This window comes from Aspergillus nomiae, assembly GCF_001204775.2.
Source record: "Aspergillus nomiae NRRL 13137 chromosome Unknown contig00096, whole genome shotgun sequence".
NCBI lineage: Eukaryota > Fungi > Ascomycota > Eurotiomycetes > Eurotiales > Aspergillaceae > Aspergillus > Aspergillus nomiae.
This window is the reverse complement of record NW_015378151.1, coordinates 11,831-38,599: the sequence shown is the minus strand read 5'-3', so window position 1 is coordinate 38,599 and position 26,769 is coordinate 11,831. Positions and strand designations below refer to the sequence as shown.

The 26,769-nt window shown below is 47.8% G+C and overlaps 10 protein-coding genes across 10 annotated transcripts; 3 read left to right on the top strand and 7 right to left on the bottom strand.

Moving 5' to 3' along the window:
- Nucleotides 1-32: 32 nt before the first annotated feature.
- ANOM_005028 (NAD(P)-dependent oxidoreductase) lies at nucleotides 33-1,049 on the bottom strand (the record flags this gene model as incomplete). The annotated part of the gene is made up of 2 exons (XM_015550285.1): nucleotides 33-914; nucleotides 1,002-1,049. 2 exons carry the CDS (start codon nucleotides 1,047-1,049, stop codon nucleotides 33-35), a joined length of 930 nt encoding a protein of 309 aa, XP_015407899.1.
- Nucleotides 1,050-1,484: 435 nt separating this feature from the next.
- ANOM_005027 (glycosyltransferase family 1 protein) lies at nucleotides 1,485-3,095 on the bottom strand (the record flags this gene model as incomplete). The annotated part of the gene is made up of 3 exons (XM_015550284.1): nucleotides 1,485-1,779; nucleotides 1,855-2,490; nucleotides 2,554-3,095. 3 exons carry the CDS (start codon nucleotides 3,093-3,095, stop codon nucleotides 1,485-1,487), a joined length of 1,473 nt encoding a protein of 490 aa, XP_015407893.1.
- An 832-nt stretch (nucleotides 3,096-3,927) lies between these two features.
- On the bottom strand, nucleotides 3,928-5,757 carry ANOM_005026 (MFS transporter; the record flags this gene model as incomplete). The annotated part of the gene is made up of 1 exon (XM_015550283.1): nucleotides 3,928-5,757. The coding sequence occupies one exon, from the start codon at nucleotides 5,755-5,757 to the stop codon at nucleotides 3,928-3,930; it is 1,830 nt and encodes a 609-aa protein (XP_015407892.1).
- Nucleotides 5,758-7,254: 1,497 nt separating this feature from the next.
- Nucleotides 7,255-8,377, bottom strand: ANOM_005025 (F-box domain protein; the record flags this gene model as incomplete). Its single annotated transcript, XM_015550282.1, has 4 exons — nucleotides 7,255-7,352; nucleotides 7,415-7,849; nucleotides 7,905-8,271; nucleotides 8,330-8,377. The coding sequence occupies 4 exons, from the start codon at nucleotides 8,375-8,377 to the stop codon at nucleotides 7,255-7,257; spliced, it is 948 nt and encodes a 315-aa protein (XP_015407891.1).
- Nucleotides 8,378-9,241: 864 nt separating this feature from the next.
- ANOM_005024 (UDP-glucose:hexose-1-phosphate uridylyltransferase) lies at nucleotides 9,242-10,687 on the top strand (the record flags this gene model as incomplete). The annotated part of the gene is made up of 5 exons (XM_015550281.1): nucleotides 9,242-9,390; nucleotides 9,503-9,687; nucleotides 9,763-10,012; nucleotides 10,093-10,527; nucleotides 10,582-10,687. Coding segments are annotated over 5 exons (1,125 nt in total), but the record flags the coding sequence as incomplete, so codon positions are not given.
- A 203-nt stretch (nucleotides 10,688-10,890) lies between these two features.
- Nucleotides 10,891-11,392, bottom strand: ANOM_005023 (Erg28 family protein; the record flags this gene model as incomplete). The annotated part of the gene is made up of 2 exons (XM_015550280.1): nucleotides 10,891-11,253; nucleotides 11,330-11,392. The coding sequence occupies 2 exons, from the start codon at nucleotides 11,390-11,392 to the stop codon at nucleotides 10,891-10,893; spliced, it is 426 nt and encodes a 141-aa protein (XP_015407896.1).
- A 170-nt stretch (nucleotides 11,393-11,562) lies between these two features.
- On the top strand, nucleotides 11,563-13,050 carry ANOM_005022 (ketoreductase). The gene is made up of 2 exons (XM_015550279.1): nucleotides 11,563-11,857; nucleotides 11,919-13,050. Exons 1-2 carry the CDS (start codon nucleotides 11,681-11,683, stop codon nucleotides 12,780-12,782), a joined length of 1,041 nt encoding a protein of 346 aa, XP_015407895.1. The 5' UTR covers nucleotides 11,563-11,680; the 3' UTR covers nucleotides 12,783-13,050.
- Nucleotides 13,051-16,805: 3,755 nt separating this feature from the next.
- ANOM_005021 (sugar porter family MFS transporter) lies at nucleotides 16,806-18,620 on the top strand (the record flags this gene model as incomplete). The annotated part of the gene is made up of 3 exons (XM_015550278.1): nucleotides 16,806-17,022; nucleotides 17,079-17,191; nucleotides 17,253-18,620. 3 exons carry the CDS (start codon nucleotides 16,806-16,808, stop codon nucleotides 18,618-18,620), a joined length of 1,698 nt encoding a protein of 565 aa, XP_015407898.1.
- Nucleotides 18,621-20,714: 2,094 nt separating this feature from the next.
- On the bottom strand, nucleotides 20,715-21,853 carry ANOM_005020 (uncharacterized protein; the record flags this gene model as incomplete). The annotated part of the gene is made up of 3 exons (XM_015550277.1): nucleotides 20,715-20,995; nucleotides 21,670-21,707; nucleotides 21,780-21,853. 3 exons carry the CDS (start codon nucleotides 21,851-21,853, stop codon nucleotides 20,715-20,717), a joined length of 393 nt encoding a protein of 130 aa, XP_015407897.1.
- Nucleotides 21,854-24,054: 2,201 nt separating this feature from the next.
- Nucleotides 24,055-26,329, bottom strand: ANOM_005019 (putative GTPase NOG1; the record flags this gene model as incomplete). Its single annotated transcript, XM_015550276.1, has 5 exons — nucleotides 24,055-24,096; nucleotides 24,156-25,849; nucleotides 25,905-26,006; nucleotides 26,114-26,222; nucleotides 26,300-26,329. Coding segments are annotated over 5 exons (1,977 nt in total), but the record flags the coding sequence as incomplete, so codon positions are not given.
- Nucleotides 26,330-26,769: the final 440 nt, after the last annotated feature.

The window sequence follows — 26,769 nt, the reverse complement described above, 5'->3', positions numbered from 1 at the left end:
CAAATCAATTAAATCTATAAGCATATAATCCATTAATTATCATACTCCAAGCCAGACTCCTTTCGAATCGCCCCATAAACACCCGCAACATCACCCTTCACGCCCTTCTCCTTCTTCACCTCCTGCAAATACGTATCAGTAACCTCTACACTCCTCAATCTCATCCCCGCATCCTGCGCAATACTAGTCGCATGACCCAGATCCTTCCTAGCCAAGTCGACCGCAAACAACGGCTCGTCACGCTTGTGGTAATCGCCTTCGACCATGCGATCCGCATACTTCGCGAACGGCCCACCCAGCCACGTGTGGATCCATTTCTGGTACATGTCGGCACCGAGGCCGGATTTCTCTGCCAGCACGAGCCCCTCCGCGACGGTCTCAACGGTGTTGAGGATGAAAGTGTTTCCTAGGATCTTGAGCTGGGAGGCACGGCCGACGTCGTCGCCGGGCAAGGGGAGGGTAGCCTTTGCCGTGACGCCCTCGAAGAACGGCTGCAGTCTGTCGATTGCTTCTTGCTTTCCGGCCGGGACAACAATCATCTGGCCTGCGTCGGCCATGTTGGGGGCGCCGAAGACGGGGCAGGCGACGAAGGTGGCGCCGCGCTCGAGGAGGGTGGCGTGGATGCGGCGGGAGGTGTTGGGGTGGACAGTGGAGCAGTCGACAATGAGTTTGGAGGTGAGATCCAAGGAGGAGTCGGAGACGATGGTGTTGATGATCTGGTCGAGGGCTTGGTCATCGCCGACGCAGATGAAGGTGATTGTAGCCTGTTGCACGGCTTCGGGGATGGTGGTGGCGACGGTGGCTTTGTTGGACCCAATTGACTCGGCAAAAGCGGTGGCTCTGGATGTTGTGCGGTTGTAGAGGATTATGGGCGTGGTCTGGGGGCCTTTCAGGGCGATGTTGCGGCTCATACCCTGTGGGATGTTAGTATCTCTTGGAGAAATATTGATATTAATTGATATGATGTATATATATATCTACACGGGGAGGTAGTTACTTACCCGGCCGATGTTGCCCAGGCCGAGCCATGCTACTCTTTCTGAAGCCATTGTGTCAATGTGAGATTTGTTTTGCTGGATTGAATTGGATAGGAGAATGATAGAGCATCAATGGAAGGGCTGTGGGGAATTTATAGAACGAGAGGATCTACAGAGGAGACTGCGTCATGCGGGGCATTTCGGGGGTTCGGCGTCACGTTTCCTTCCTAAAATCTTAGCCGGCGTGGGGATTCGGAGCTAATTCTACACTCGCAGTCTGGACCTTTGGAAGTCTTGCCTGTCGCAATGGAGTTGACTGGGTATAGAAGTGCGATATGCCTGTTGTCGAGGGCGCAATGGAAGAGGACATGCATAATAGATTACCAATCCTCTGCCTTGAACGAACGGACCAATTCCGCTGTCCAATTGACGCCGAGCAAATAAATACATCTCCACCGATAGAGACAACAAGAATGAGTCAATTCGTACACACTTGCGTTCTTTCCTTCACCGGCGCATTTTCGTGTTGCACGGCTCTGTAAGCAACGAAATAATCTTCTCACATGCGATGACTCGTCCATCTTTTGGCCCCAGTTTAGCTGCAATAGTTTTCGCCCGGTGTCGCATCGACTCGCTCGCGGCACCTGCCAGCACCCGAATCAGAGCCTGCCCCAATTCCGGTCCATTGACGACTGGCGCAGTCTTGCGACTTGCCCAAATCCCAATGCCTAGCCATTCTGCACGCATGGCGAAATCGTAGGTGTCAAGCCAGACGGGAAGGATGACCTGTGGCACGCCAGCCCTAAAACAAAAAAAGCTGTCAGAAACTGGAAATACCCTCATTCAGCTGAAGAGTTTACAGCTGGAATATACTGACCGTATCGCTTCATGATAAGAATTGGACCCCCCATGGTGAACCATGCATTCTACATGGCCACTCGTGAGAATGCAAACAGGCTCTACTGCCAACCACGGCTCAACGCGAACTTGTCCCTCTGCGACGGCCGTACGAAGATTGTCGGGCATGATGTCCTCGAGAGTTGTACCGGAGCTTGGCTTGATTTTCCATAGGATTTGGACATCCGGCCTCTTATCCAGGAGCATGCGGAATCCCGCCATGAGCTCTTTCAAAACATCAATCGTATACGTGACATGTGACCCCAGGTTCACCAGCACTGTTGGCCGTCGTCCGAGCCAAGAAGCCAGCTCTGGATCCTCCTCGGCAGCCGGAGCATAAGGGCGCAGTATGGGACCACACAGTGTGAAGCTGTCGGGAAAGTAGCAAGGAATTTCAGTCTCTTGTCTGGCCGGGAGGAGAACTACAGTCTTGTCCTTGCTCAGCTGTTCCGGGATGTGTGCAGAGGTTACACTCGACAGCCCGTGCGCCTCACGATATTCCGCGAGCTCTCGGGCTCTTGGATTGCCCAAAAGGGTTAATAGCAGCCGAATGGCAAGATATGCGTTTGGAAGAATCAGGTACCAAGGTAAGGGATAAGGGAAACCAGAAGACATCCTGAATGATTAGTCAAGATACACAGAGCAAGGGGGCCGAGTGTAGATAGACTATGTTTCTCACATTGGGAGCTTCCACAGGTTCTCCAACCTCGGCTGTCTCGTCAGTTCCTTAAATGTGTTTGGAGACAAGGCCACATAGCGCTGTTCTAGCATGCGACACGCATCAACTGCCTGTAAGAAGAGTGGATCAAGTACAACAATGGCTGGCTGGAGCGTGCGCATGAGGCTACAGCAGTCTTGGTATATGGCCATATACTGCGGGCCATCCCACGGGGTTGCCACTGCAGGCAGGACGTGCTTGTATGTGTCTAGGGCTGCTCGGAATCCGACATTATGAACGTGAAATGAATCGGTACGTATATCGAACCAAGCATTGGCCTCTATCATGGGAGGGCCAGTGATTGGATGGAAAGTGGCACGATTTGTCACTGATGACAGGTATGCCGCACGAGCATTGAGCTTGGAGACAGCGGGCTCTAAAGGAGCAAACGAGCCAATATGGACATCATAAGAGCGAATGAGAAACTCATGGGCCACAGCTAAACTGACGGTTGCCTGGCCCAGCTCACTAAATGTCAGAAAGAGAATGGCTGATGGTGCCATAACGCTAGTGTGTGATGGAGTAAAGAAGATCAGCAATGAAGGACTAGCCAAAAGATGAAGACAAAAGATGAAGAGAAGTGAAGTGCCCAAGGTCGGCCGGGGACTAGCAGTGAGAGGAATTGAAGGAGCAATACGAGAAGAAGCCTATCCGTTGGACATAATTTCCTTCTACGAATACAATGCGAGAATTTCTTTTCAAACAGATACTTAGGAGTATAAGAACCGACATAATCTGCAGAATATGTATGAATAGTCAGCAGACCTCTTTTTGTGTAATCATTCCAATGCAATTCCTAGTGCAATCCGCCATGGTTCAGTGAATATTGCTCTGAATCAAATGAATTTATTAATATTAGAGGTATTTCTATTAGCTAAATGAACATGGATGTGTGGCACCAGTGGAGAATCAGGCCAAGGTATATGCATACATGCCCCCGTCCGCTGTTCTCCATCTATTGTATGTAGGTATAGTATGACTTTAGACACGAAGGGCTTGCCCCCCTCCTTTTCACCGCTTGTAATCAGTAACTGTGCATACGTTCCACAAGGAGGATGTAGTTTCACTTCCTGCATGACAACTTCACCCCGGGAACGGAAGCGGTACTATCCGTCTGTGTCGAGTAACGAAGCGCTTGTCTTGGGTGTATAGAGCTCGCCGTTCCATAGGCCATAGGCCCTGAAGCTTGGCAACCAATATCTTTCGTGGATTAACCAAGGAAGCAGATCGTAAGCGATTGCTGGTGTGGCACCTGGTATAATCAGGCGATCGACCAGGCCAATTGTGAGGCATCAGAAGCCTCCGAGAAGAGATTAATGGATGCAGCTGTCCCATCTAGTCCTTTCGTCCGCGACCACTAATAGCCGAATTGCGGGTATTGACACGGTCAATGTCGTAGGGGTTTTCCTCGTACTGTGTCGCAGTGCGGCCCAAAGAGTGTCCGGATTTCCTAGACGCCCGAGAACCTCGTCGATCAAGTGCAACCTGGGATGGAATGGTGGAGAGGCTGTCGGAATCATCGCTGTCACTGGTTATATAGATAGACTCAGCTTTCTCAGCCACAGTCGCTTTCTCTTGAGTTGGCTCTTGACGCGGGGGCTCGTTCTGCTTGGCTGCGAGGCGCTGCATGAATGCCTCGGCCTCAGCAGCGTAAACACAGTGCTTGCGAATCCGGGCCCCGTAAATATAGATCAAAATAGGGAATGGTATACACGCGACGGCCAAGAAAGCGGGAATGGAAGAGGCCCAGTGAATGCCTAGGTTGCGATACATATAGGTGGTGAATAGAGGAAAGGCGAAGCCGAATAGAGACCGAAGAGCCGAGTTAGCTGCAAGGACTGATGCTGAATAGATCGTGTAGGCATCGATCAGATAGTTGAAGACACTGAGGAAGACCAGGACTAGTCCAAACCCAAACGGTACGCCCGCAGCCACGGGGGCCATCCAGTGGATAGTTGGATAGTTCGTCCACGCGAACCAGAAAAGGCCGATGGGCAGGGCAATTCCTCCAACAATGCTTGGGGGAAGACGAACCTCGGGTGCAAGACGACCCGTGGTTTGCTCGCATAGCTTAGCATAACGGAAATTGTCGGGAAAGGTGCAAGCGACTGCGATGATCATCCCTACTAGAATGCCCATGAAAGCCAAGCCTCCAATACCCTCACTCCAGCCACGGACTTCCTGGAACACGATCGGATAGGCCGCAAACAACATGTACAGCGTTCCATATATGATAGCCATATAGATACAGAACAGAAGCACAATCGGCTCCTTAAAGAGCAGAAGCCATGGGCGGGAGAGGGCCGTAGTCAAGGTTTTGGTCAACGTCGCTCTACCTCGTTCGATATCCAGTTTACTGCGGTAGACCTGACCACTTAGTTCGGAAAGTTTCTCAGCTCGGCGACGCAGCAGAACTGGAGCATAGGTCTCTGGCAGTAAGGAGCACATGGACAGCCATACAACACCTGCTAACGCGGCTAGAAAGCCTTCCACCCAGCGCCAGCCCGCGGCAGAGCCAAGGAACCCTCCAATTACCGGACCAAATGTAGGACCGCAGAGCGGTGCTGCAGCGAAGAGACTGATTGCAATGCCACGCTTTGACGCCGGGAACATATCTGCAATCGTACCTCCTGCATTTCCGAAAGGTGATGATCCGAAAAATCCTGCGAGAAAACGTAGAATAATAAGGGTTTGAATGTTCTGAGCTCCAGCAGCCCCCGCATTGAAAGCAGTGAGGAGAAAGAATGTGCTCGTGAAAATATGTCGACGGCCAAAGGTCTCACTCATTGGTGCCCAGATCAACGGTCCAAAGGCAAATCCCAAGACAAAGAGGGAGATCCCGAGGATAGCAACTTCCTGTTCACAGTCAAAATCCTTGACAATCTGGCCCATGCCACCCGAGTATGCAGAGGAAACCAAAGCAACAGTCAGGGTGACAAAGGAGACTAAGATAGTATAGGACCATTTCCGGACCTCGCTGAAGTCCATCGGGTTACGCGGGTCGTTGGGGATCCAGCTGACAACATAAGGGTCATCTTCAGTTCCTGATCCAGCATAAGGATAATTAACCACTTCAGGTGTAACAACCTTTTGGTCGAGGATTAAACGCCAGTAGGGTATCTTGGAGGATAAAGACACCTCGCCGCCCCCGGCTAGACCAGCCATGCTCGTTGTGGTACTATATATCCTGATCAGTTAGTTATTGATGCTTAATGCCCATTCCAGCCTCAGTTTGTCCCTCCAAAGACAGGCATGTGCCATGGGATCGACATAGCGATGGACCCACCTTATGTTTATTTTATACTGCGTAGAGGAACGTTTGCGAAACAGTGTCACGCTATCAGCTGTGTTATGCTTCGTATGGTCCTAAAACTTGAATAGAGAAGTGTAGATCATAGGAATCCAATGTCATGGGGCACCCCTATAGTTAAAAGGATAAGATTAGTGCCATATTGCTAATACGAGAATATGAGGACACAATATGGAGACAAAAGAAAAAAAAATAATAAAAATAAAAAAAATTTTGAAACGTAAGCAGGGAAAAAAAATCTTGAATTTCCTAGGACAGCAACCGAGATATGCCTCGGTTATACCTATAGAAATATAGTAGTAACCTGCGTTGCATAAAACCACGTACTAATTTCACAACGTGTCATTGCATTCGGTTAACGCCACAAAATGTTCCTTTTTTCAATATCCTTTCGAGTTTTAGATGCAGATCCCTAAAACCTTGAATAGGATGGCATATATACCCGTTCAAACATGTCTCCAGCCCTTCAAAATTCGAGGGTAGAACCACAAATAAACCGCCGCCACAGTCAAACAAGACTTCGGCCCGACTGTTCCTGGCACTACTGGCGACAAGCTCGCTTGGCCAAGTGGAGCACCAGCTGGAGATTTGACAAACGACAGCACTGATTGACCTACGGAGTATATACTTCAAATTCATAATACTACGCATAAAGACACGTAGTATGGATTTTCGCATATCTTGAGCACTATCCAGATAACCCCCACATTTTAACACGACAACGATGAATGGACGAGTCGGCAAAGTCGGCATTCCGTGCCGACAAAGTGGATCCACGTAGTGGAGAAACTAAGCGAGACAACTTCAACGCCTCCGGAAGAAGATGCCGAACTACTACCAGGCAACATTGCCGATGTTGCATGTTTAATGTAGCATTTGATATATTGCTTTGTGTCACTGAGTGTAATTGCCTCAGCTTTGTTAATTTCTTGTCCCATAGGTGTTTTTATGATATTGTCTCAGAAGCTATCATTCATGAGCGTCATCGGAACTGGTTGTCAGGCAACTGTTTATAAAGTAATCACCTTAGTATGTACTAAGGTGTACTAATGCTCAGGAGAGAATGTACACCGTATAGATCGCTCTTGAGAATTGGTAAAGGCTTGGATCAGGAGCTTAAAAAGACTCGGTGAGTTGATCGAGGTCCTTGCGAAGGGCTACAATATTGTGCAAACGTGTATGCACATACATTGATTGAGTATACACACGGGGTAGGAGGCATCAAGATACGCCAGAAGTTCAAGAGATATGGTAAAGAAACCCTTTCAACAAGACTTACCCAAAGACAGATAATTGAACATTGTAAAGCATTGAAGCTGTAATCCGACAGAAGGCCTAGAATGGTGTACAATCTATCCACGGCTCCGTGTGAAGCTCACAACTTTGGGGAAGCTGTGCTCCAACGACTTCTCCAGTGTCATAAAGAGACGAGTAGTCCGGACATGCAATTCTAGTATTAGAAAAGATTAAAATGAAGGATATATTAGCGGTCTTGATGCACGGAAGACGTACCTTCTATAGTCAATTCATAGCTAGCAGATTGATCCTCTTCACGATAAGAAAGGACTGGACCACCCCAATCCCTGTCCAAATATTCGTCCATTAGATCCTTCTCCTTGACCCGCACCTTAAGTCCAACGTTCTTGCTTTGACCCACCCAAACCATCTGATAGGGAGCCTCGCTGGTCGACGAATAGGCAGTATTATCGGATGCTTCCGACCCAGGAGAGGACCCCAAAGATTGACCGGAATGTTTCGCATGGTTCCTTAGCCAGTCTCTGAACAACCTGATAACACCGTTTTCAACAGTCACTGCACCCAGGGGGAAATTACTCCCCCACATCACTTCCACTACATTCACGGCTATACATACTTGGATGAAGTTTTCAAACGCCTCCAGATGAATAGGAAGTGTCACGACTGAACTGTCCGCTTGCTCCTGGTTGACTGTCGGCACGATCAGCATTGACCCGCACAACCCGTTTCCCTGTAGATGCCCTACCCGCTGATGGAAACCGCCTTCCTCCGCCGATTCTCCCCATTCCTACCACACAAGGCCGAAATCTAGAATAGAGGGAACCGAGTCTTCCTAGCTGCTGTGGTGTATCAACATTCTCGTATAATGAGCCCTCCCCTTCGTACTGGTTGTTCAAACCATCTGTGCCGAGGTATTTGCAAAAAATGTGAGGCTCGATAGTGTACGAGCTCCGATTTAAACAGTCGAGCATAAGGTTGTATTCGCTCAGTGATACAGATACAAGAACTCGGTAGTGCAGGATCCGCAATATTAAAGCATAGAACCGGCGGGAAACCGTCGTCAAGGGGAGAAGGCAGGGGGTTGGCAATGGGGTTAGGATCTGAACGAGCACCTGAACGTCATTTGATAAGGCTTAGCTCAGAGGTAAATTGATGCAAGCCCAATCATACCTCATTTGGAAGGGAATAGAGGTGGAGCCTGGAGCGACTAGTGGCCATGCTTCGCGATAAAACGTGGGCTGCTACGCATTTGCCGGTATCGGTTCCATTAGAGAGGTGGGACAACCAATCATGACCGATATAATGGGATGAATGACCTTGAAGCGCTAAGGTTAACGGTCAATGTGATGTAGAAGTGAGTACCCTTGGAAACTTCCCCAGATATTGCTGATAAGCCATGTCGATAAGAGTCCACCAGTTGCCCCTCGTTTCGTGGGACCAGCCAATCGGGTCCTGACGTCAGCATAGATGCAATGCTGGGACTTTATTACTAAAATACTCTCAATCCTTAGTCGGCCCGGTTCATTTCACGCAGGACACTCGGGCAGCCGGTGAGAAGCTCGGCTAGCCAAGACAAAACGGCTAATATCAGCCCCGTTTGCTACGGAATACGGGCGGGAGAAGTGCGCTAGGAAAGAGCACCCCACTCGGCGTTTTTCAGCCACCAATCTGATTCAATGCGGATAATTAGTAGGTGTTGTAGGTAACTAGAGCAAATATCCCGTAGTTGACGTTGTTCCTGCATAGATGGAAGACAGCCACGAGAGTTGAACGATCTGCCCCTGTAAGGCAGATCGATGGTAGTGGAGAAAGAATGTGGTCAATTCAATGCGTTGCAGATCCCGATGGAAACTGTGCTGTAGACAAGGCTGAGGCCATTGTTATTTACCCGAACAGACGTCATGCCGAGTTTTTATATTGATTCCCCGTGGTGGTCTCGGTGTGTTCGGTACCGAAAGGGCCTCATTTAATTTTCCGGAGACCCCGCGAAACAGACCATGTGCCCCGCCGCCGTCGCTTTATCTTTTCTGACCTTCGCTCCTGCCTCCTGCCTCCCCTCTTTTCTTCTTTTCTTCTTGTAGCTTGTCTCTCCCCCATCGCACAGCATCCGCGCACTGTTCGCAATCAACCATGGTCGAAAACGTCCTTGATGATATCTCCCATCGGAGGTATAACCCACTCCGCGGTTCTTCTATCTTAGTGTCCCCTCACAGAACTAAGCGTCCTTGGCAGTAAGTCTCGAGAGAAAAATTTCCTTGATTTTTAGGCGTATTGGCTGCCCTCGACCAAAAGAGGAATAAACAAACCTGAAGTTCTAGAGAGCTAAACTTCCGTTGTAAACAGAGGAGCTCAAGAAAGTCCTTCCAAGACAACTCTGCCCACCTATGATCCTGCTTGCTATCTGTGCCCAGGCAACAAGCGTGCGCAAGGAGATGCGAACCCCAAGTACGAAAAGACTTTCGTTTTCGTGAACGACTACAGCGCTGTCAAGGAGGAGCAAGCGCCATATAGCCCGGACAATGCAGACGGTGCGTTCTCATATAAGCTAGAGCAGAAGGCGTAGGTCTATGTCACAGCGCTAACGTGTACACGATCGACTTTAGATCTGGAATCTTTCTTCCTGAAGGCAGAGCCTGTCACTGGCAAATGCTACGTGCTCACCTTCTCCGCGGCCCACAACCTCACCCTGGCAGATCTGTCTCCAGCCGAGATTGCTCCCGTCATTGACGCCTGGACTGAGATCTACAGTGCACATCTGTCACCTAAGTCACCGCTGGCTGCTCTTGCCCCTGCGACCACCCTCCCTCCCAACTCCCCCACCGCTGATCTGGCCAAGCCCAAGGAGCAATATCGGTATATGCAGATTTTCGAGAATAAGGGCGCGGCATGGGGTGCTCGAACCCTCACCCCCATGGACAAGTCTGGACCACCAGCTCGCTACCTGAAGAGCCAGCGATGGAGCTGGAACAACTTAAGAAATACCGCAAGGAGCACGGAGGCAAACACATGTTGGAAGATTATGCGGCTCTCGAAAGCCAGAAGAAGGAGCGTGTGGTGTTCGAGAACGACGCATTCCTGGTCGTCTGCCCCTGGTGGGGAGTTTGGCCATTCGAGACAATGATTGTTAGCAAACAACACAAGCGTGCGCTCGTTGACCTAAACGCCAACGAGAAGGCACAGTTGGCCGAAGCCATCGCGGAGGTCACTAGACGCTACGATAATTTGTTCGAGACGCACTTCCCATACAGCATGGGTATCCACCAGGCACCACTCGATGGGACTGAAGAGGAGATTGAGTCTTCGTATCTGCACTTGCACTTCTATCCTCCGTTGTTGCGCAGCGCAACTGTGCGGAAGTTTTTGGTTGGGTAAGTTATAGACCCTACGTATTCGCTCTCATCAGGTGGCTGATTGATTTCTAGTTATGAAATGATGGGCGAGCCTCAGCGAGACATCACCCCTGAGCAAGCGGCGGCAAGATTAAGGAATTGTGGTGGAGAGCTGTATAGGAAGAAGTTGGACGGGTAAGATATCACAAACAGAGTAGAGTAGAATGATCTCGTATTCTGAATGAGTCACGGTACACAGAAAGAACTTTTGTTAGCCATGGGTATCTAGTTGATTTTTTTTATTTCCCCTTCCTAACACCAGGACTGCATTGCATGCAAGCTTCATGCGATTGACCAGGATCTCAAGTAGAGAGAAAGAGAGGCGGAAATACATGTAAAGAATTAAGCAGAGAGGTAGTGCTCCCTCTGGGTCACCATCCAAGCCAGAGTCGACGACGCAACGATAAGAGGGCTCACGAAACGTCCCTTGAGTTGGGCACTACCGAAACCCAGCCACTCGCCAACAAAGTGTACCAAGGCGATTCCAAAAGTCCAGATAGCGAGGTCATATGCCACAGGAGTCGTGATGTTGTAAGCTGCGTACATTCGGATCACAGCGGAGAGGAAAGTCCAGGTGCCAAAAGTGCGAGAGGATAAGGGGTTGGTTAGCGGACGACCATCAGCAGATCGTCCATTGTAAAGCTCCGCGGTGTAGGAGTCCGACCGGTACGCCTGAAGGCTGTTCGCCGAAGAGACTACCGAGACCTAGAAAGAGTTCAAACTTAACATGATGCCTGTGTGTGGATGAAGCGATTAAAGGAATTGTGAATAGGAGACGTACCAGGAAAAGCCACTTGGGCAGAAAGCCCTCGAAAGGAGGCAAGTAAGAGAGAATAGCAGCCATTGCTTATTGGATGGTGTGCTGTGGCGCGGGTAGTATCGAGTGATTGACGGAGCTTGCTTTTAGTTGGAGCGATCTGTGATGCTAGCTGAGACCTATAGCAAGCAGTAGCTTGGGGAAGGCGCACAAGCAATGGTTGGGGGCCGAGGTTCTTGTCTTGGCACAACAACTCTCATCCTGCTAACGTTCCTCCGATCTCCGCGTCGGCCGTGAATCTCTCCCTCAAAAACCAACCCTTACTTCGATTGTTGGACCTCAATTCGTCTCATTCACGGGGAAAAGGCGCCAATCATGGATTTCCTGTCGAAATATACGACTTGCCTGTCTAACGTGGAGCTTAACCTTGCTCCCGGATGGCAGGCTGTCAGCGCGTATTTCCTTCTTGCAGCAGGAAGCTTGTTTGTCGCCTCTAGGGCTTTGACCTTTGTCAGAGTTCTTGCCAGCCTGTTTGTTCTTCCTGGAAAATCGGTGAGTCGTGGTTCAATTCTGGATAGAAAGACCTCAAAACCACTAACTTTTGATGTGCCAGCTTCGCTCTTTCGGCCCCAAGGGTAGCTGGGCCGTTGTCACAGGTGCCTCCGATGGATTGGGCAAGGAGTTCTCGCTTCAACTTGCTCGTGCTGGCTTCAATATCGTCCTCGTCTCCCGTACTGCCTCGAAGCTGACTGCGTTGTCCGAGGAGATCACCTCCAAGTACGCCTCCGTTCAGACCAAAACCCTGGCCATGGACTTTGCTCGCAACGAAGATAGCGACTATGACAAGCTGAAGACCCTAGTGGATGAGCTGGACGTAGCCATTCTAGTAAACAATGTTGGAAAGAGCCATGACATCCCCACGCCGTTTGCATTGACTTCTCAGGAGGAGATGACGGACATCATAACCATCAACTGTATGGGAACCTTGCGTGCTACTCAGTTGATCGTGCCGGGCATGATGCAGCGCAAGCGTGGTTTGATCTTGACAATGGGATCCTTTGGTGGCCTTCTCCCTACCCCTCTTCTTGCCACTTACTCTGGTAGCAAGGCCTTCCTGCAGCAGTGGTCGACGGCTCTCGGCTCGGAACTTGAGCAGCACGGTATCACTGTTGAGCTCGTACAGGCATATCTCATCACTTCTGCTATGTCAAAGATTCGCCGGGCCAGTGCTACGATCCCCGATCCCCGGTCGTTTGTCAAGTCGGTGTTGTCCAAGATTGGACGCAATGGCGGATCTCCATTCTATGCTTACAGCTCGTCGCCCTACTGGAGCCATGGATTGATGGCCTACTTCTTGACCTGCATCGCCGGAACCATGGGGAAGTTCGTTACTGCCCAGAATCGGGGAATGCACGAGTCCATTCGGAAGCGAGCTCTGCGCAAGGCCGAGCGCGAAAAGGCGAAGAAGAGCACTTAAGCAAAGGTATCTGCCGTGCTTGAACTTTGTTGCTGCAGAGACTCGCAGTATATCGTGTGATTGATACGGCAGGGAGGGCAGCATGATGACATGAATTTCAGTGTTTATTTGGTTAATCCGTTGTTTGAACAAGATTGGGCGCTGTATGATCTTGGGTGAAGACACTGCAAAAAAAGGCATCGTTTTATTACGCTAGTAGAAGTTTAATCGACGTCAGAAAGACAATCTATTTCATTGGAGGTGATTATTATTGATAGTGTTCATGATTAGGTCACTAGGTGTTAGGTTGGCTGCCGGACAGTTCCTCGGTCTACAAGAAGTAATGCGGTATATAACTTTCTAGCTTCTACATTTTATACCCAGTGAGCAGCAGTACAGCCTCTACATTCTACATCAGACCAATACTTCCCTCTCAGTATTGTGATATGAGGTGCCAATGTGAATGTGGAGAGTGCTCGATAGAAACAACTATATATGCCGCTCGCAGGGTTACAGTGACTAGCATATTATATGTATCGTTTCAACACCACGGCGATCCTTATGTCCACCTTAATAGCTTCAACTGCCAATCGCTAGCTCCATAAGCTGACAAGAACATGCTCTTTTCTACCGCATCCCGGAGAGAGGAATGTAAGGGTGCATCGATCGAGGCAGATGTTTCGTCTGAACGCCATTCTGAACACCTCACAGGATATCTGGATCGGTTCAGTGGAAGGGTTTAGGTAGTACTAATAAATTAGATAGGTCACATTGGCCGAACATAGTGTTGAAAGCCTTGGGTAGCCTGAGGTAGCGGGGTTCTGATCACATTGTCTAGTATACACAGAACGTCTAAGGTGCCTGAGTCCACCATGGAATAGACTATATTTTCTAGGCCCTGGGTTCGAAGGCCCTGGCAGTCGCATTTATGGTATTTCCGGTTGCAATGACCTTTGTCAAAGCTTCTTCCATTGCTCTGGAACCTTAATTCAAGTGTACGTTGGTGCTATCGGAATCAATAACCAGGTTATCACCTGTGCTAGCTCGAAAATGAGTATATTCCACTGGTCACAAATCAGCCATTCTTAGTATCATCCCGGGTGGCGAGGAAGAGCTCAGAGGCCAAGTATTAATCAGAGGCGAATATGATCACCATGCCATGGACGGCAGTTATGAACAGTATCCCATTAGCCTAGTACTGTCGGAACCTCAAGCATTGGCACTGGGCATTGGCATTAGCATGCAAGAACTGCGGGAGAAAGTCGTACGACTTTTCTAAACCAGGTCGAATGTCTTGTCCTGAGGGTAAGCCACTGATATAGAACAAGCTAAGCTACTTTGATACAGCTACTGATAGGTAAATCCACCGACTCACCAATCAAGTGCCAGCGATAGGCCTAAAAATGCAGCTGGTGTGGAGCTGGTGGCCGGTTACTGTATAGGGCTATAGTCTCATCTCCGGTGAATGTCTTTGTACTTCGTCGCCATGACTTTTCCCAAGAACCGATTCTGGAGTACCACGTGTTGCAGAAACCGGAGGTTTGGGGTTTTGATTCTCGATACTGGAGTGCTGGGGTCTGGAGAAACACGCGATGTCTTTATTGACATGGAGTAGAGAAGCTGGGGAAGTCTGCAGCCCAAGAGTTGGCGTATAGCTTAATCCGTGATGTTCTGGTAACACAAACATACACACTATTGCTTACTATTTCTTCCGTCTATAACACAATGCATTATTGATAGCCAGCAAACAAAGCTGTTTGTTTCTCAGCAGTCCAATTTTGCCTATAATGGTGCTATAGTACTGTGTGATATCATCTGGGTAGCATCATGGATGTCATATCCCGGCAGTACTGTGCAACTACTACAACCTGGCTACAAAAATTCTCTGTGATACTCTACCACGGAACATAGCAGGCAATCTTATGACGCAGGCCGAGATACCTGTGAAACACATTTGCCATCCCGAGAAACCCGCCAATAGTAAAATTTGCGGTGCCATAGCTGGCCCAGGCACATCGGTTGGTTTCCATGGTATTGCCGCCGAGAAAAAAAATGCACGTCCCGGTCTGTGATCTACTGATCATAGGATCGTCAATATAGACAAGGAAGCAAAAAGAAGCAACAGACAAGCAAAGACTATCAAGAGACATGAAGGCAAAAAAGTTATACAAACACATGATTTAGATTGCATGATGACTTCTATGATTGTCATACCACCGTGAGTTGACCACGAACAGCGTCGCCTAGATGCCCGACTGACTAAACAGGTTAACTGCTTCTGTTGATCTGCATGCAGACTTTTCCCGACTAGACTCAATCCATTAAGGTCTGCTTCCGTACGGCATGCCGATGTGCCCTGGGTAGGGTAACGCCGTGGTTTCACCGGAGGCCGAATTGGTCGAGGCTGAGAGATTTTGCTCGGCAGGCCTCCGGGTGGGACCACGGCCCACGTAGGAAAATAGGGAACCTCAGCCGTTGTTTGTTGAGACTAAAGTTGCACCATTCAACATCGGCTCTACTAAAGTCCGCACTTCTCAACGATGGTTGGATGAGAATCGGACAGTGGGTCAGACGCCAAGGTAGCTTGATGCGACGGTCCACCACTCGAACGCACCAGCAGAAATTTTTTCTCCTAGCTATTCCGTATGTGACGTCGAGTTGACCGAATCGGCACACCGAGTAACTGACGGACCACGATGCCGACTTCTCGGACGGCCGATAGGTTCGGAATGATTCCAATGGCATACATACATAGCAGAAGACATGCATTGGATATTATTGTAGGTATCGCAGTCAGACAATGTGGCCTTCTACTAAACATTGAATTTGTCACTTCGTAATCATATTTCTCCTGTTTTTTTTCTAGCCAAGCCTACAGTGACAGAGTTCGGATGCTGCGTAGGTTAACTTTATCGGCACCCATCATTACCTTCCACTTCCCGACTCGGGATCGCCCAGAATTTTTTTCTCTCGGGGTGGATCCATTTAGATCTGCCACGACTCTTGGTACCAGCTCGGAACCAGAAAACTTTACTCATAGTACGTATTATGTGTCTTCAGGGGAACTATAATTAAATTTGAGCCAGAAAAAATGAAAAATGAAAAATGAGTGAGGCAGATTTGCATGGACCTCGTTAACATCGTTAAAACAACTCTGTTGAGAAAGGAGTCAAGGGATGTTGTGGATCGTCAAATGTAGACAATTGCCCGTAGATCTTCCTGTATCCCAACCAACAGAATAATTATGCGTGTGAATCCTGAAATGTTATGCGGCAAAGGAATTAAGTGTGTGTGTAAACAGAGTCAGGCTGAATGTCAGTCAACTACCATGGCCGTGAGACAATACGGAAAAAACTGCGTAGTATCTACAGTGGAATAGAATAATCTGGATACTACCAGAGTTCTACAATCATTAAAAAAATTGAATAAAAAAATCAAAAGAAAATAATAAAAGAAAATAAACTGAAAAAAAAAACCAGGCGAGCATCATGAGACGCACATGACGTCCCCGTGACTGTTTTGGAGGAATTCCAGACTCTTTTGTTTCTCTTCGCTTTCACGATAATCGACGGCGAGCCCGGCAACGAACCTCAACCCATCCATGCCAACGATAACTTTACTCTTTTGGTCGTCTCCAGGCACATCCCCACTGTCTCCCCACTCCAAGAGTCTCTGTCGAAGCATCCAAGAACACACTCCGCCCCCCTAGCATCCGACTATCCTTCCTGGTTCGGCCCTTGAGATCTGGGCCCCCGTTTTTCCTGCCATGGTCCCTACCCCGAGAATGGGGTGCCCTCCAATCCCTGGGATGGAGCGACGTTTTGTCTTGCCGACGTATGGACCGTTCATGTAAAACCTTTCATTTAATTTTCGTTAAGCGCACTAATAATCCCACGATGCCGTTATTAACTTCCGACGCTGGGTTATATATCTCCACGCTTCCCACGTTGCCTCCCCGGTTTCCTTCTCTCTTCTCATCCCATCTTTCATCCCTTCATCAACCACCAAGGATTCGTTAGATCACTGAGGAATCCATCTGTCATCATGGGTGTCTCTAATCTGATGGCCCGGCTTAAGCCGCAGGCCGACCAGCCTGAACACCAGGAACACTCCGATACTCCTACTCCTGTCAGAGCCGACTCAAGCTTGGAGAAGGATAATGTCATGCTTGACGACAGCCCCGTCAAGTATCTGACATGGCGGTCCTTCATCTTGGGTTTGTGTGTCTCGATGGGTGGCTTTATCTTCGGTTACTCAACCGGTATGTCAACGTCCCTCTGGAGAACCTACCATGCTTTTTACTGACTTTGACCTCAGGTCAAATTGCTGGCTTTACAACTATGAATGATTTCAAGATGCGCTTTGCGGAACAGCACGCTGATGGAACATACGCTTTCAGCAACGTGCGCAATGGTTTGATTGTCGGTCTGGTAAGTCCATGAATGCTATACTTTGACTGGGCGAATGAGGATCAAACTAATCTGGCTGCAGTTGTCCATTGGTACCATGATTGGCGCCCTCGTCGCTGCTCCTATCGCCGATCGCATTGGTCGCAAATACTCTATCTCCTTCTGGTCGGTGATCCACATCGTCGGTATCATCATTCAGATCGCTACCACCGACAATTGGGTCCAAGTTGCTATGGGTCGTTGGGTGGCCGGTCTGGGTGTCGGCGCTCTGTCCAGTATCGTCCCCATGTATCAGAGTGAGTCCGCTCCTCGTCAGGTCCGTGGTGCCATGGTCAGCGCCTTCCAGCTGTTCGTTGCCTTCGGTATCTTCATCTCTTATCTTGTCAACTTCGGTACCGAATCCATCAACGGTACCGCTTCCTGGCGTATCACTATGGGCATCGGCTTCGCCTGGCCCTTGATCCTGGGTGTTGGTACTTTGTTCCTTCCCGAGTCTCCCCGTTTTGCCTACCGTCAGGGCCGTGTCGAAGAAGCCCGTGAGGTTATGTGCAAGCTTTACGGTGTCGGCCCTAATCACCGGTGTATCGCCCAGGAGATGAAGGATATGAAGGACAAGCTCGAGGAGGAGAAGGCTGCCGGACAGGCCGGTTTTTTCGAAGTCTTCACTGGTCCCCGTATGTTCTACCGTGTTATGCTGGGAATTGCTTTGCAGTCGCTGCAGCAGCTCACTGGAGCCAACTTCCTCTTCTACTACGGTAACACCATTTTCACTTCTACCGGTTTGAACAACAGCTACGTCACTCAGATCATTCTGGGTGCCGTCAACTTCGGTATGACCCTTCCCGGTCTCTACGTGGTTGAGCACTTCGGTCGTCGTAACAGTCTGATGGTCGGTGCCTCCTGGATGTTCATCTGCTTCATGATCTGGGCCTCCATCGGTCACTTCGCCTTGGACTTGGAGAACCCTCCCAACACCCCTCAGGCTGGTACTGCCATGATTGTCTTCACTTGCTTCTTCATCGTCGGCTTCGCCACCACCTGGGGACCTATCGTGTGGGCTATCTGTGGTGAGATGTACCCTGCTCGCTACCGTGCCGTCTGCATTGGTCTTGCCACTGCTGCCAACTGGACCTGGAACTTTTTGATCTCTTTCTTCACCCCCTTCATCTCCAGCTCTATCGACTTTGCCTACGGTTACGTCTTCGCAGGCTGCTGCTTTGCTGCCGTGCTCGTCGTCTTCTTCTTCGTCAATGAGACCCAGGGTCGTACTCTTGAGGAAGTCGACACTATGTACGTCCTCCACGTCAAGCCCTGGAAGAGTGCTGGCTGGACGCCCCCGGAGGCATCGTCCGCGATATCCAAGGACCCCCCGCTTCCCCAAAGCAGGAGGGTCGGGCTGAGCACAGCGAGCCCGCCACCGAGATCCGCGAGTAAATGGTATCATGTCTAATGAACCAGCTACGGCCGTCGCTTACGCATTGATACAACGTTTTTGTGTTTTTCGTCGTCCTCTGTAATCCTTTTTAATGTTGTGGCGCAACTCTTCTCCTTTTGAATGCTCTGAATATAGCGATGTGAATGCATGCATGCATGAGTACATATGTTGAGGGGCCATGAATATGGCATGACTTTTGGAACCAAGGAACCTACTGGCGTTTTGGGTGCATAAACCAGCAAAGCAAACACTACGAGCTTATGCAGTTTAAAGAGATATAAAAATATAATATAATATATAACAAATAACTCGATCTTATCTCTTGTAAAAGATCTATCACCAGCGAACGGTATCCGACACAAGGTATAAAACTCTAGATAAGTTAACAAATGCAATGACAGCATAGAGGTGGGTACGAAGACCAGAGTTATCTATGGTAAAACCATTTGTACACTAAAATTCAAAACCGGCGCCCGGGTCTTGTATCCTTTCACTACAATTAATGGGCGCTCCACACCGTTTCCCGCGAGTCAGCGAGCACAGATGCATTCCCCCTGTGAGATTAACTGGGATAATAAGAGTATATATTACGTGATTGAGTGGAAGGTGACCCTTAACCACTGGATCTTGACAACTGATACCGAACAAGACCTGGACCAAACACCAAGTTCATACTAGGAAAACATAAAGCAAAAGGCCAATAATGTTGTACCAAAGAAAAAGAGCCCTAACCAACAAACAGATAAGATACGATGACACCACGGTTGTAGGTTCTATAAACCATCGTTCACATCGTACCCTTACTAAACGGTTTGAACATACTAGTAATATTAATTGGACTAGTATAAAGAGGCAGCTACTAAAATAGAAGGCACTTTTTGATAATAGCAAGGATCTAAGGCTTGAGATTTGTATTAAGTACTTAGAGGACAGCAACTCACGAACAGATAACAGAGGTCCTGCATCAGCAACGGCGGGAATGCTCAGGGAGCGAGAGGCTCGCATTAATGCCGAGCGCTCTTCCGGACAGACTTTTGCCTGGCGACATGTTTATCGAGTGATGCGTTGCCCTGGCCGCCCATGCAACCATAATGGCTAATTCTGCTGGTTGGATCCGGTGGGGAAAAAGCATTACAAACTTTTAGGGCATCATATAAGGAGTCTTGTCGCCCATGTAGAGGATGGCGGAACCCTAGAGACCCACGACGATGTTCCTTATACCATTCGAGAAACCATTTATGCTGAGAAAGAGAGAGAGACAAAGAAAGAAAACAAAAAACTTCTCACCCTGCAACTGGATCGATGTATCATCCAATTAATATCAATGTTCTTCTATCTCAGCCACTTATATCTCCATCAGATGGTCCTGAGACAAGCTCGTCACGAAACACCCAGGTTGATCTTACTAATATCCCCGGGTCACTTGAAGAATTGGTGGAAGATTATAGCAACTGGCAGCTATCTCAGGTAAACACGGAGGTATTCAAGGAAAGCATCAAGAAGGCGCGTGACCTAGCCCTAGAAAATTGTCTGGACGTTAAACAGATTCGTGACGAAATAGACCCAGAGTTTTTTGTCAAACAGGGTGTAGAAATAGGCGTCGCTCGCAGGTTTGTAAATAGAGTTGACTTGTGGCTCACTCATAAGACAAATCAGGATAGACTGGGTTGATATATTTATAATTCTTAAAAAAATATAATCACAGGCACACAATCCCTTCCACCTCGGACTAAACTAAGTCTGATTTCAAACCCTGGCCTGCCTGTACACTAAGTTACAAAATCGGTGTCCGGGTGTTGTACACTCTTGTTTTAATATTATGGATCTTCTAGTCTATAAACAGATGGTATCATCCTTAGTAGTTGATATTAAGTGATATGATGGGTGTAACTTAATATACTTAATCATATACATATGGACTAGCAGACCCACTGATTTAGAAAAAGAGTGTGCAACACCCAGACACCGTTTTCGCAACTTGGTGTACAATATCCAGGTTCACAAGTCGCGAATGCTTCTATGAAGGAGTTGCTTTCACATAAGGTCGTTTACCAGTTACGTTAGAGGTATCTTTCCAATTTGACTTCCTCATACAGTACAGTACTATCCTTACTGCTCCTTCTCTTCTTCGTCCTGTTTCTTCTTCTCCTCTTCCTCCCATTTCTTCATATATTCCTCTTCCTCCCATTTCTTCTTCTCTTCCTCCCATTTCTTCTTCTCTTCCTCCTGTTTCTTCTTCTCTTCCTCCCATTTCCTCTTCTCTTCCTCCTGTTTCTTCTTATACATCTTGTCTTCCTGTTTTTGTTTTGCAAACCCTTCTGCTTCACGCTGTTCTTGTTCGGGTTGTTGTTTGTCTTCGACCGTGTACACTTCGGCAGGTTGCTCCTTAGCTGCACATAAATCAGTTACAGACTTGACTTCACAATCTTTTTCAATGGGGTCTCTTTATTAGGCTGTCCATCTTCATGGATATTTTCAAGCTTACCTTGGCGATTTGCTATGCTTTCTATTTGCCTCTCTTGACCTCTGAGGGACTGTAGGGAGGATATCCTATCATTGTAGAGAGTGAAGATCATCTTTATCACTGCCTTAGTAAAAGATAGGTCGTTCCCAAGTGCTTTGTAAAGTCCATCGTGGTCGAATATACGCTCATCCAAGCAAAAGGCCCTTCGAAGTTGCGTATAGAGATAGTCGCGGATCCAGGCGCCGTCACCAGGGATTTTTGAAAATACTGTCCTAGCTGTGTCCAGAATATAGTAGATGGACACCGAATGACTAAGTATTTCGATATACCTCTTGGCAAGGGCTTCTAGACCATGTATTCTATACGTCAAGGCGGCACGGTAAACTTGGACGCTTCGTCGAAACTCTTTTGGTATATCATATATACCTTTACTAGGAGCAGTGTTAAGCGTTTCATATCTCCCAGTGTATAAGAAATGGACAACAGTGTGTCCAATGTCTTCCTCGATATCTAACAACCTAACATATAGGCTGTTTTCCGATCTAGTTTGAAATTGCGAGTAAGCCCTAAGGTAGCATCTGGGAACAGCGTACTCCTTACGCCCTATGAGAAGTGTGACAAATGGATCCTCATATGGGCTAGAATGGTCAGCAAAAGACCGGTTAGTTATTGGGTACTATATGTAGCTCAGCTTTGTCGTGAGAACTTACGATGAATCCGGCTGCTTGTAGTCAATTGTTGGGCACTCTGGAGTTGCTGAATTAACACCTTTTTCAGAAGCCATGTTCTTTGCAGCACTCAATTCACGGTGGGCTTTCTGCTTTCTACCTATTTCCGTCTTTAGTATTGATCGGATTCGAGTAACAAATCGGTGACTAGCAGTAATGAGAAGGAAAAATCGATGTTTCCGGAGGGGGTTATGTTGACTATTAAACATTCCCGCCGCGCTTGGACATTTCCCAAGAAAGATAGGGATGAGAAGGAGGGGTAATGCAAGGATAATACAAGTATGAGTTGGACAGCTTTTGAACAAGTTATATCGATGATAAATATGCAAAGCTACCTGAATAGCGATAGAATATTGCGTATATATTTAAAAGATCTATTAACTGTTGTAAACTCCTTGCATGAAATATATATAATTCTTCTCTTGCTGTAAATCATGGTGTGATACCAGACCATGACCATAAATCACGACTATAAATCATGTACTGCTACTCAGTCCCTATAAATAATGTTTGTTAAGTTTTATTGTAAATGTATTGCTGTATAACAAAGGGTCTATAATTTTTTTTTTTAAAAAAAAAAACTGATAGCAAGTCAAAGAGTCTATTGAGAGCCCGGGGAATGTTATAGAAAGGCTATATTTGGAACGAGTATATATATACTACAGTGCTAGATATTAAATAAACGCCACGGGGTATTGCGAGGAATTCCCGGCTTTCAAGCGTGGAAGTTACTGCCTGCTGGTCGACAGAAAGTCTGCCCTATAATATGGATCTTAAAAGGGTTTATAGGTGTGTTTGCCGGAAAGGGTTGATACTCTAAGGATTTTAATATACTATAGATAACCAGATGGAGAAGCTTTGGTTGCCTTTCTCACAACTGGGCTTCTTAATTTTAGGAGAGTTTCAATGCTGAGTGGCGACACGAATGTATATCTGCTGCTAGAACATTTGAAGAGATCATCTATGCTGATTCCTAGGAACTATATAATACCTACCAATAACCAGTTGCCGTAAGAAGGGAATTTATGAAGTAGGGTCTGGGACTAAGAATTGGAATTGTAGCAGGACGGACCGCTCACTGACTGCGGTAGAATTTCGTAACTTGTATAGGAGTCATACTACGAGGAGACTAGTAGTCTGTCCTTCTAACGCCTATCTATTTATCACATCCAGACTCATCCACAAAAACAAATTGATCTGAGTGAAAATCCAAGATTCTATCAAAGTATTCCTCTCGCAAGTCAGAGTTCTGTTCGCTTGCTTTCTGTTTAGCTTTCTTTTTAAACTAGCCTTTATATAAAAGAGCACGTCTAATGCTAGATATTGTTACTTCCTTTTCAAATATATCCCGGATAAATTTAGCCATTTTATATAGATATAAATTAGGCTTTTCAATCAAATGATCACAAAAAGTTGCAACTATTATTGGAGTAAGGCTCCGTGGCCTCCCACCTTTACTTAAAGATACTTTCACGCTCCCAAATAAGCGTTTATTAGTACGTAGTCTCCTTATTATACGCTCGTGGCAATCAACAATATCAGCTATCTAAGCCGCTGTAAGTTCACCAATCGTTATTATTATATCAGCAGCCTCTATCTTTGATACGCCAAGATTAAGTACTATTTTTGCGCAGTTAGATTGTATTGGGAGAATGAATATAATCGATGGATCTTCACCAAGGAGGGGTATGGAAGTGTAAGGCCAAGGGTATTGTATTAGTGAAATATATTATAAAGTATTATTATTGTTATATAGGACCTGTATACTATACAATACCTTGTTCAAAAATCGGCCGTCTAAAAGAGGTTAGTCCATTCTTGGCATAGGATCCGGGCGCCGGTTTTGAATTTTAGTGTATATATGGCGAATTTGTTTGCCAGTTGATTTCTGGGAGTACTAACAGGGAAGAGAAATATCTCAAGTCTCTAGTCAATGATACGCCGCGGAGAAGTGACAAAATGGAGAGTCAATCAAGGCAAAATGATCAATTTTTATTTCTATCTTCGTCTTCGCGTTCATCAAAATATTTAAATCAATCAAGCCGATAAATGCTGATTCGGTTGGGTCGGAACAACCCCAGGTATTTACGCAGCAGTATAATTCATCCGGAGACTGTAACAAACAATCAAAACATGAAGAAACATAACCCCCGACGCCCTGTTTTTTGACACCCAGTTCATGACATGTAGAAGATGAGATATATTAAGGGGTGGTGACATCGTCTCATCGTGCACTCGGCACTTGAAGACAAGGCCTTTACCGACGTTGAGTCTTGCCGATGGTACGCTTGCCGGTGAACTAGAGACAAACGTTAGTGAATGAGCAACAGGGGTAAAAGGGTGACTGTGAGGACATACCAAGTGCTTGGGGAGAGATGCAGTAGTGTGGCGATCGGCCTCTCCGGCTCTTGCCATGCGGTTCATCTTCTTCTGGCCCAGCTTCTTGAGACGCTCGGCCTTGCTGCGAGCCGTGGTATCGGTAACACCGTCCAGGAGACGGTTGGTTGCTGCCTGGCTACGGGCACGGCCCTTGGCCTTGGCGATGGCTTGGCGAGGATCGGACATGTCGACATCCATAGCATCGTCGCCATCGGCATCGCGAGTAGTGGTACGTCCACGGGTTTGGCTCTTGGAGCGGGCACGAGCGGAAGCAGCATCGACATCGTAGCCGGCCTCTTCGAGAGCATTCTCCATTTGGGACAGCGACTTGGCCTTGGCGCTACGAGGGATTTGTGCGCGGTTCTTGAGAGACTTGCGCATCTTCGCGTCGTTGCGCATCAAAGCCCGCTTCTCACGAATCAAGTCTGCCTTCATGCGGGTGTCTGCATCCTCAGCATCTTCCACGCTCTCATCAGAGTCGTAGTAACCGTCAGCTTCCAGCTTCTCTTCCTCCTCCTCCAAAGCGGCCAATTTCTGCTCAATATCGGGATCCACGAAATCGTAGATGTTCTTGCCGTTCCACACTTCGGGAATCTTATCATGCTTCCATTCGTCATTGGCCAAGTCGTAGGTCTTCTTGAGGTCAATGTTGTAGACACCAGCACCACCGTTCTCCTCCTCAATGTCCCTCTCCAACTTCTTCCGGTTAGGATCGTCCTTGTCGTATTTCTGGAGGGTCTTAACGGCCTCAGGGATGAAGGTTTCACGTTGAACACCACCCATGGGCTGTGCAACATGAATACGGGCAAGGACATCACCCAGACGTCCACCGGGAGTACCAGAGCTGTTCGTTCCAGACTTGAGTTTCTGTGCCACTCGCTCGGCCAGTAGCTTGTCGCAAGCGGCGTTCTTCACGTTAGTTACACCCTCAGTAGTGGTGCAAGACAACTGCAGCATTTCCACATCTCCAGACTTGAGGATCGACTCGATCTCTTGCTGGTATTCGGGTTCCAAATCCTCGGGGCGCCTGACATCAATCTTGTTGACGACAAGGAAGACAATTTTGTTGGCGAATAGCGGGCGGATGCTGTGGAACAGCTTGATTTGGTCGGCGACGGAGTAGCCACACTGTTCAGAGAAATCCATGAAGTACATGACCGCGGAGCGAAGATGGGCAATGGCGGTAATGGATTGCATTTCAATCGTGTTCATCTCCTCCAGAGGGTGGTCCAAAATTCCGGGGGTATCAATGGCTTGGAATCGCAAGTACTTATAGTCGAAATGACCGACGAACAAACTCTTGGTTGTGAATGCATATGGCTGAACGTCAACATCGGCCTTGGTGATGCTGCGCAAAAAGCTAGACTTTCCGACGTTGGGGTACCCGCAGATCAGGAGAGTTCGGGTGTTGGGATCGATGGATGGCAAACGGCCCAAATGTTGACGGACTTGCTCGAGGTAGACCAGAGGGTCTTTGAGACGTCTGCAAATGGTGGCCATGCGACCGAGGGCCGCGCGCTTCAGCTGCTTGCACTGGAACAGAGACTGGGCATATTTGATCAAACGGACATAATCGCGGGAAACAGTCTCAATAAGATGTTTGGCGGTAGAAACTTGACCCAAAGCGATTCTGAAATGGTCGGCATCGTAGAGTGTGTTCATCAAGTCCTTGTCTAGTAACTGTTAGACAGTCGCACCGGGAGAATAATCAAAAGCCTAAAAACCTACGGAAAGGATGAATATCCTGAAGCCGGGGGAATCCATCTAGAATGGCCTGGAACTTTTCGCAGAATGTCTCTTGGGTATATTTGACCTTTCGGGTATAAAAGCCTAACCAGCGGGGGCAAAATTCGTATCAGCAAAATCCGAGTTTTATCTTGTTAATTCGGATCACAATCATTTTGGTCCGAAATTAACGATCGGGGATTGCGAAATACCTCTGATACGGCTGATTTTGAAACCAGCACGGATCTGAGTCGGCAGCTGTCTCTGGGTACGGCTGAGGACGACATCCAGAAATTCCTGGCTCGTGGGCACAGGAGCGATCTGAGAAAAATACTCTATCAGTTTGACGGTTCTAGAGCGTGACGGCAGCATTTCAGGCGCAACCAAAGATAACTCACATCCTTCCAAGTGGTCTTCATGATGGGCAACCTGAGAAGTACCAAATATGACTCTCAAGAATATCCCAGAAGGTGATGATAAGATTTTGAAGTCTCCGAGTCGAAGCACTCGCTGAACAAAAACGAAAAAAAAAATATTCCGGGCGGTCGGCGCAAAGTTTTGGCGGGCGGTGAGAGACGCAATGTGGGGAACTTTTTTTCCTTTCTAGTAGCCGAGAGAAAAGAGACCCGTCCAGATAAACTACTTATTATAGTTCCTGTCGACTTCGTTACAAACAGTTCAGTTTCATAGCTTTCCCTATTCAATTGCTCTCTATCATGATCATGTACATTGAACTACCGCGGGACTATGATACACAAATATTCCTGCCCTGACCTGAAAAACTAGCCGCCTATTCATGGTCGTCATCAGCATGGGGTATCTGTCCCAGAACCATCGTAGCCCAGACAAACTCCGTTGCTTTTCTCTT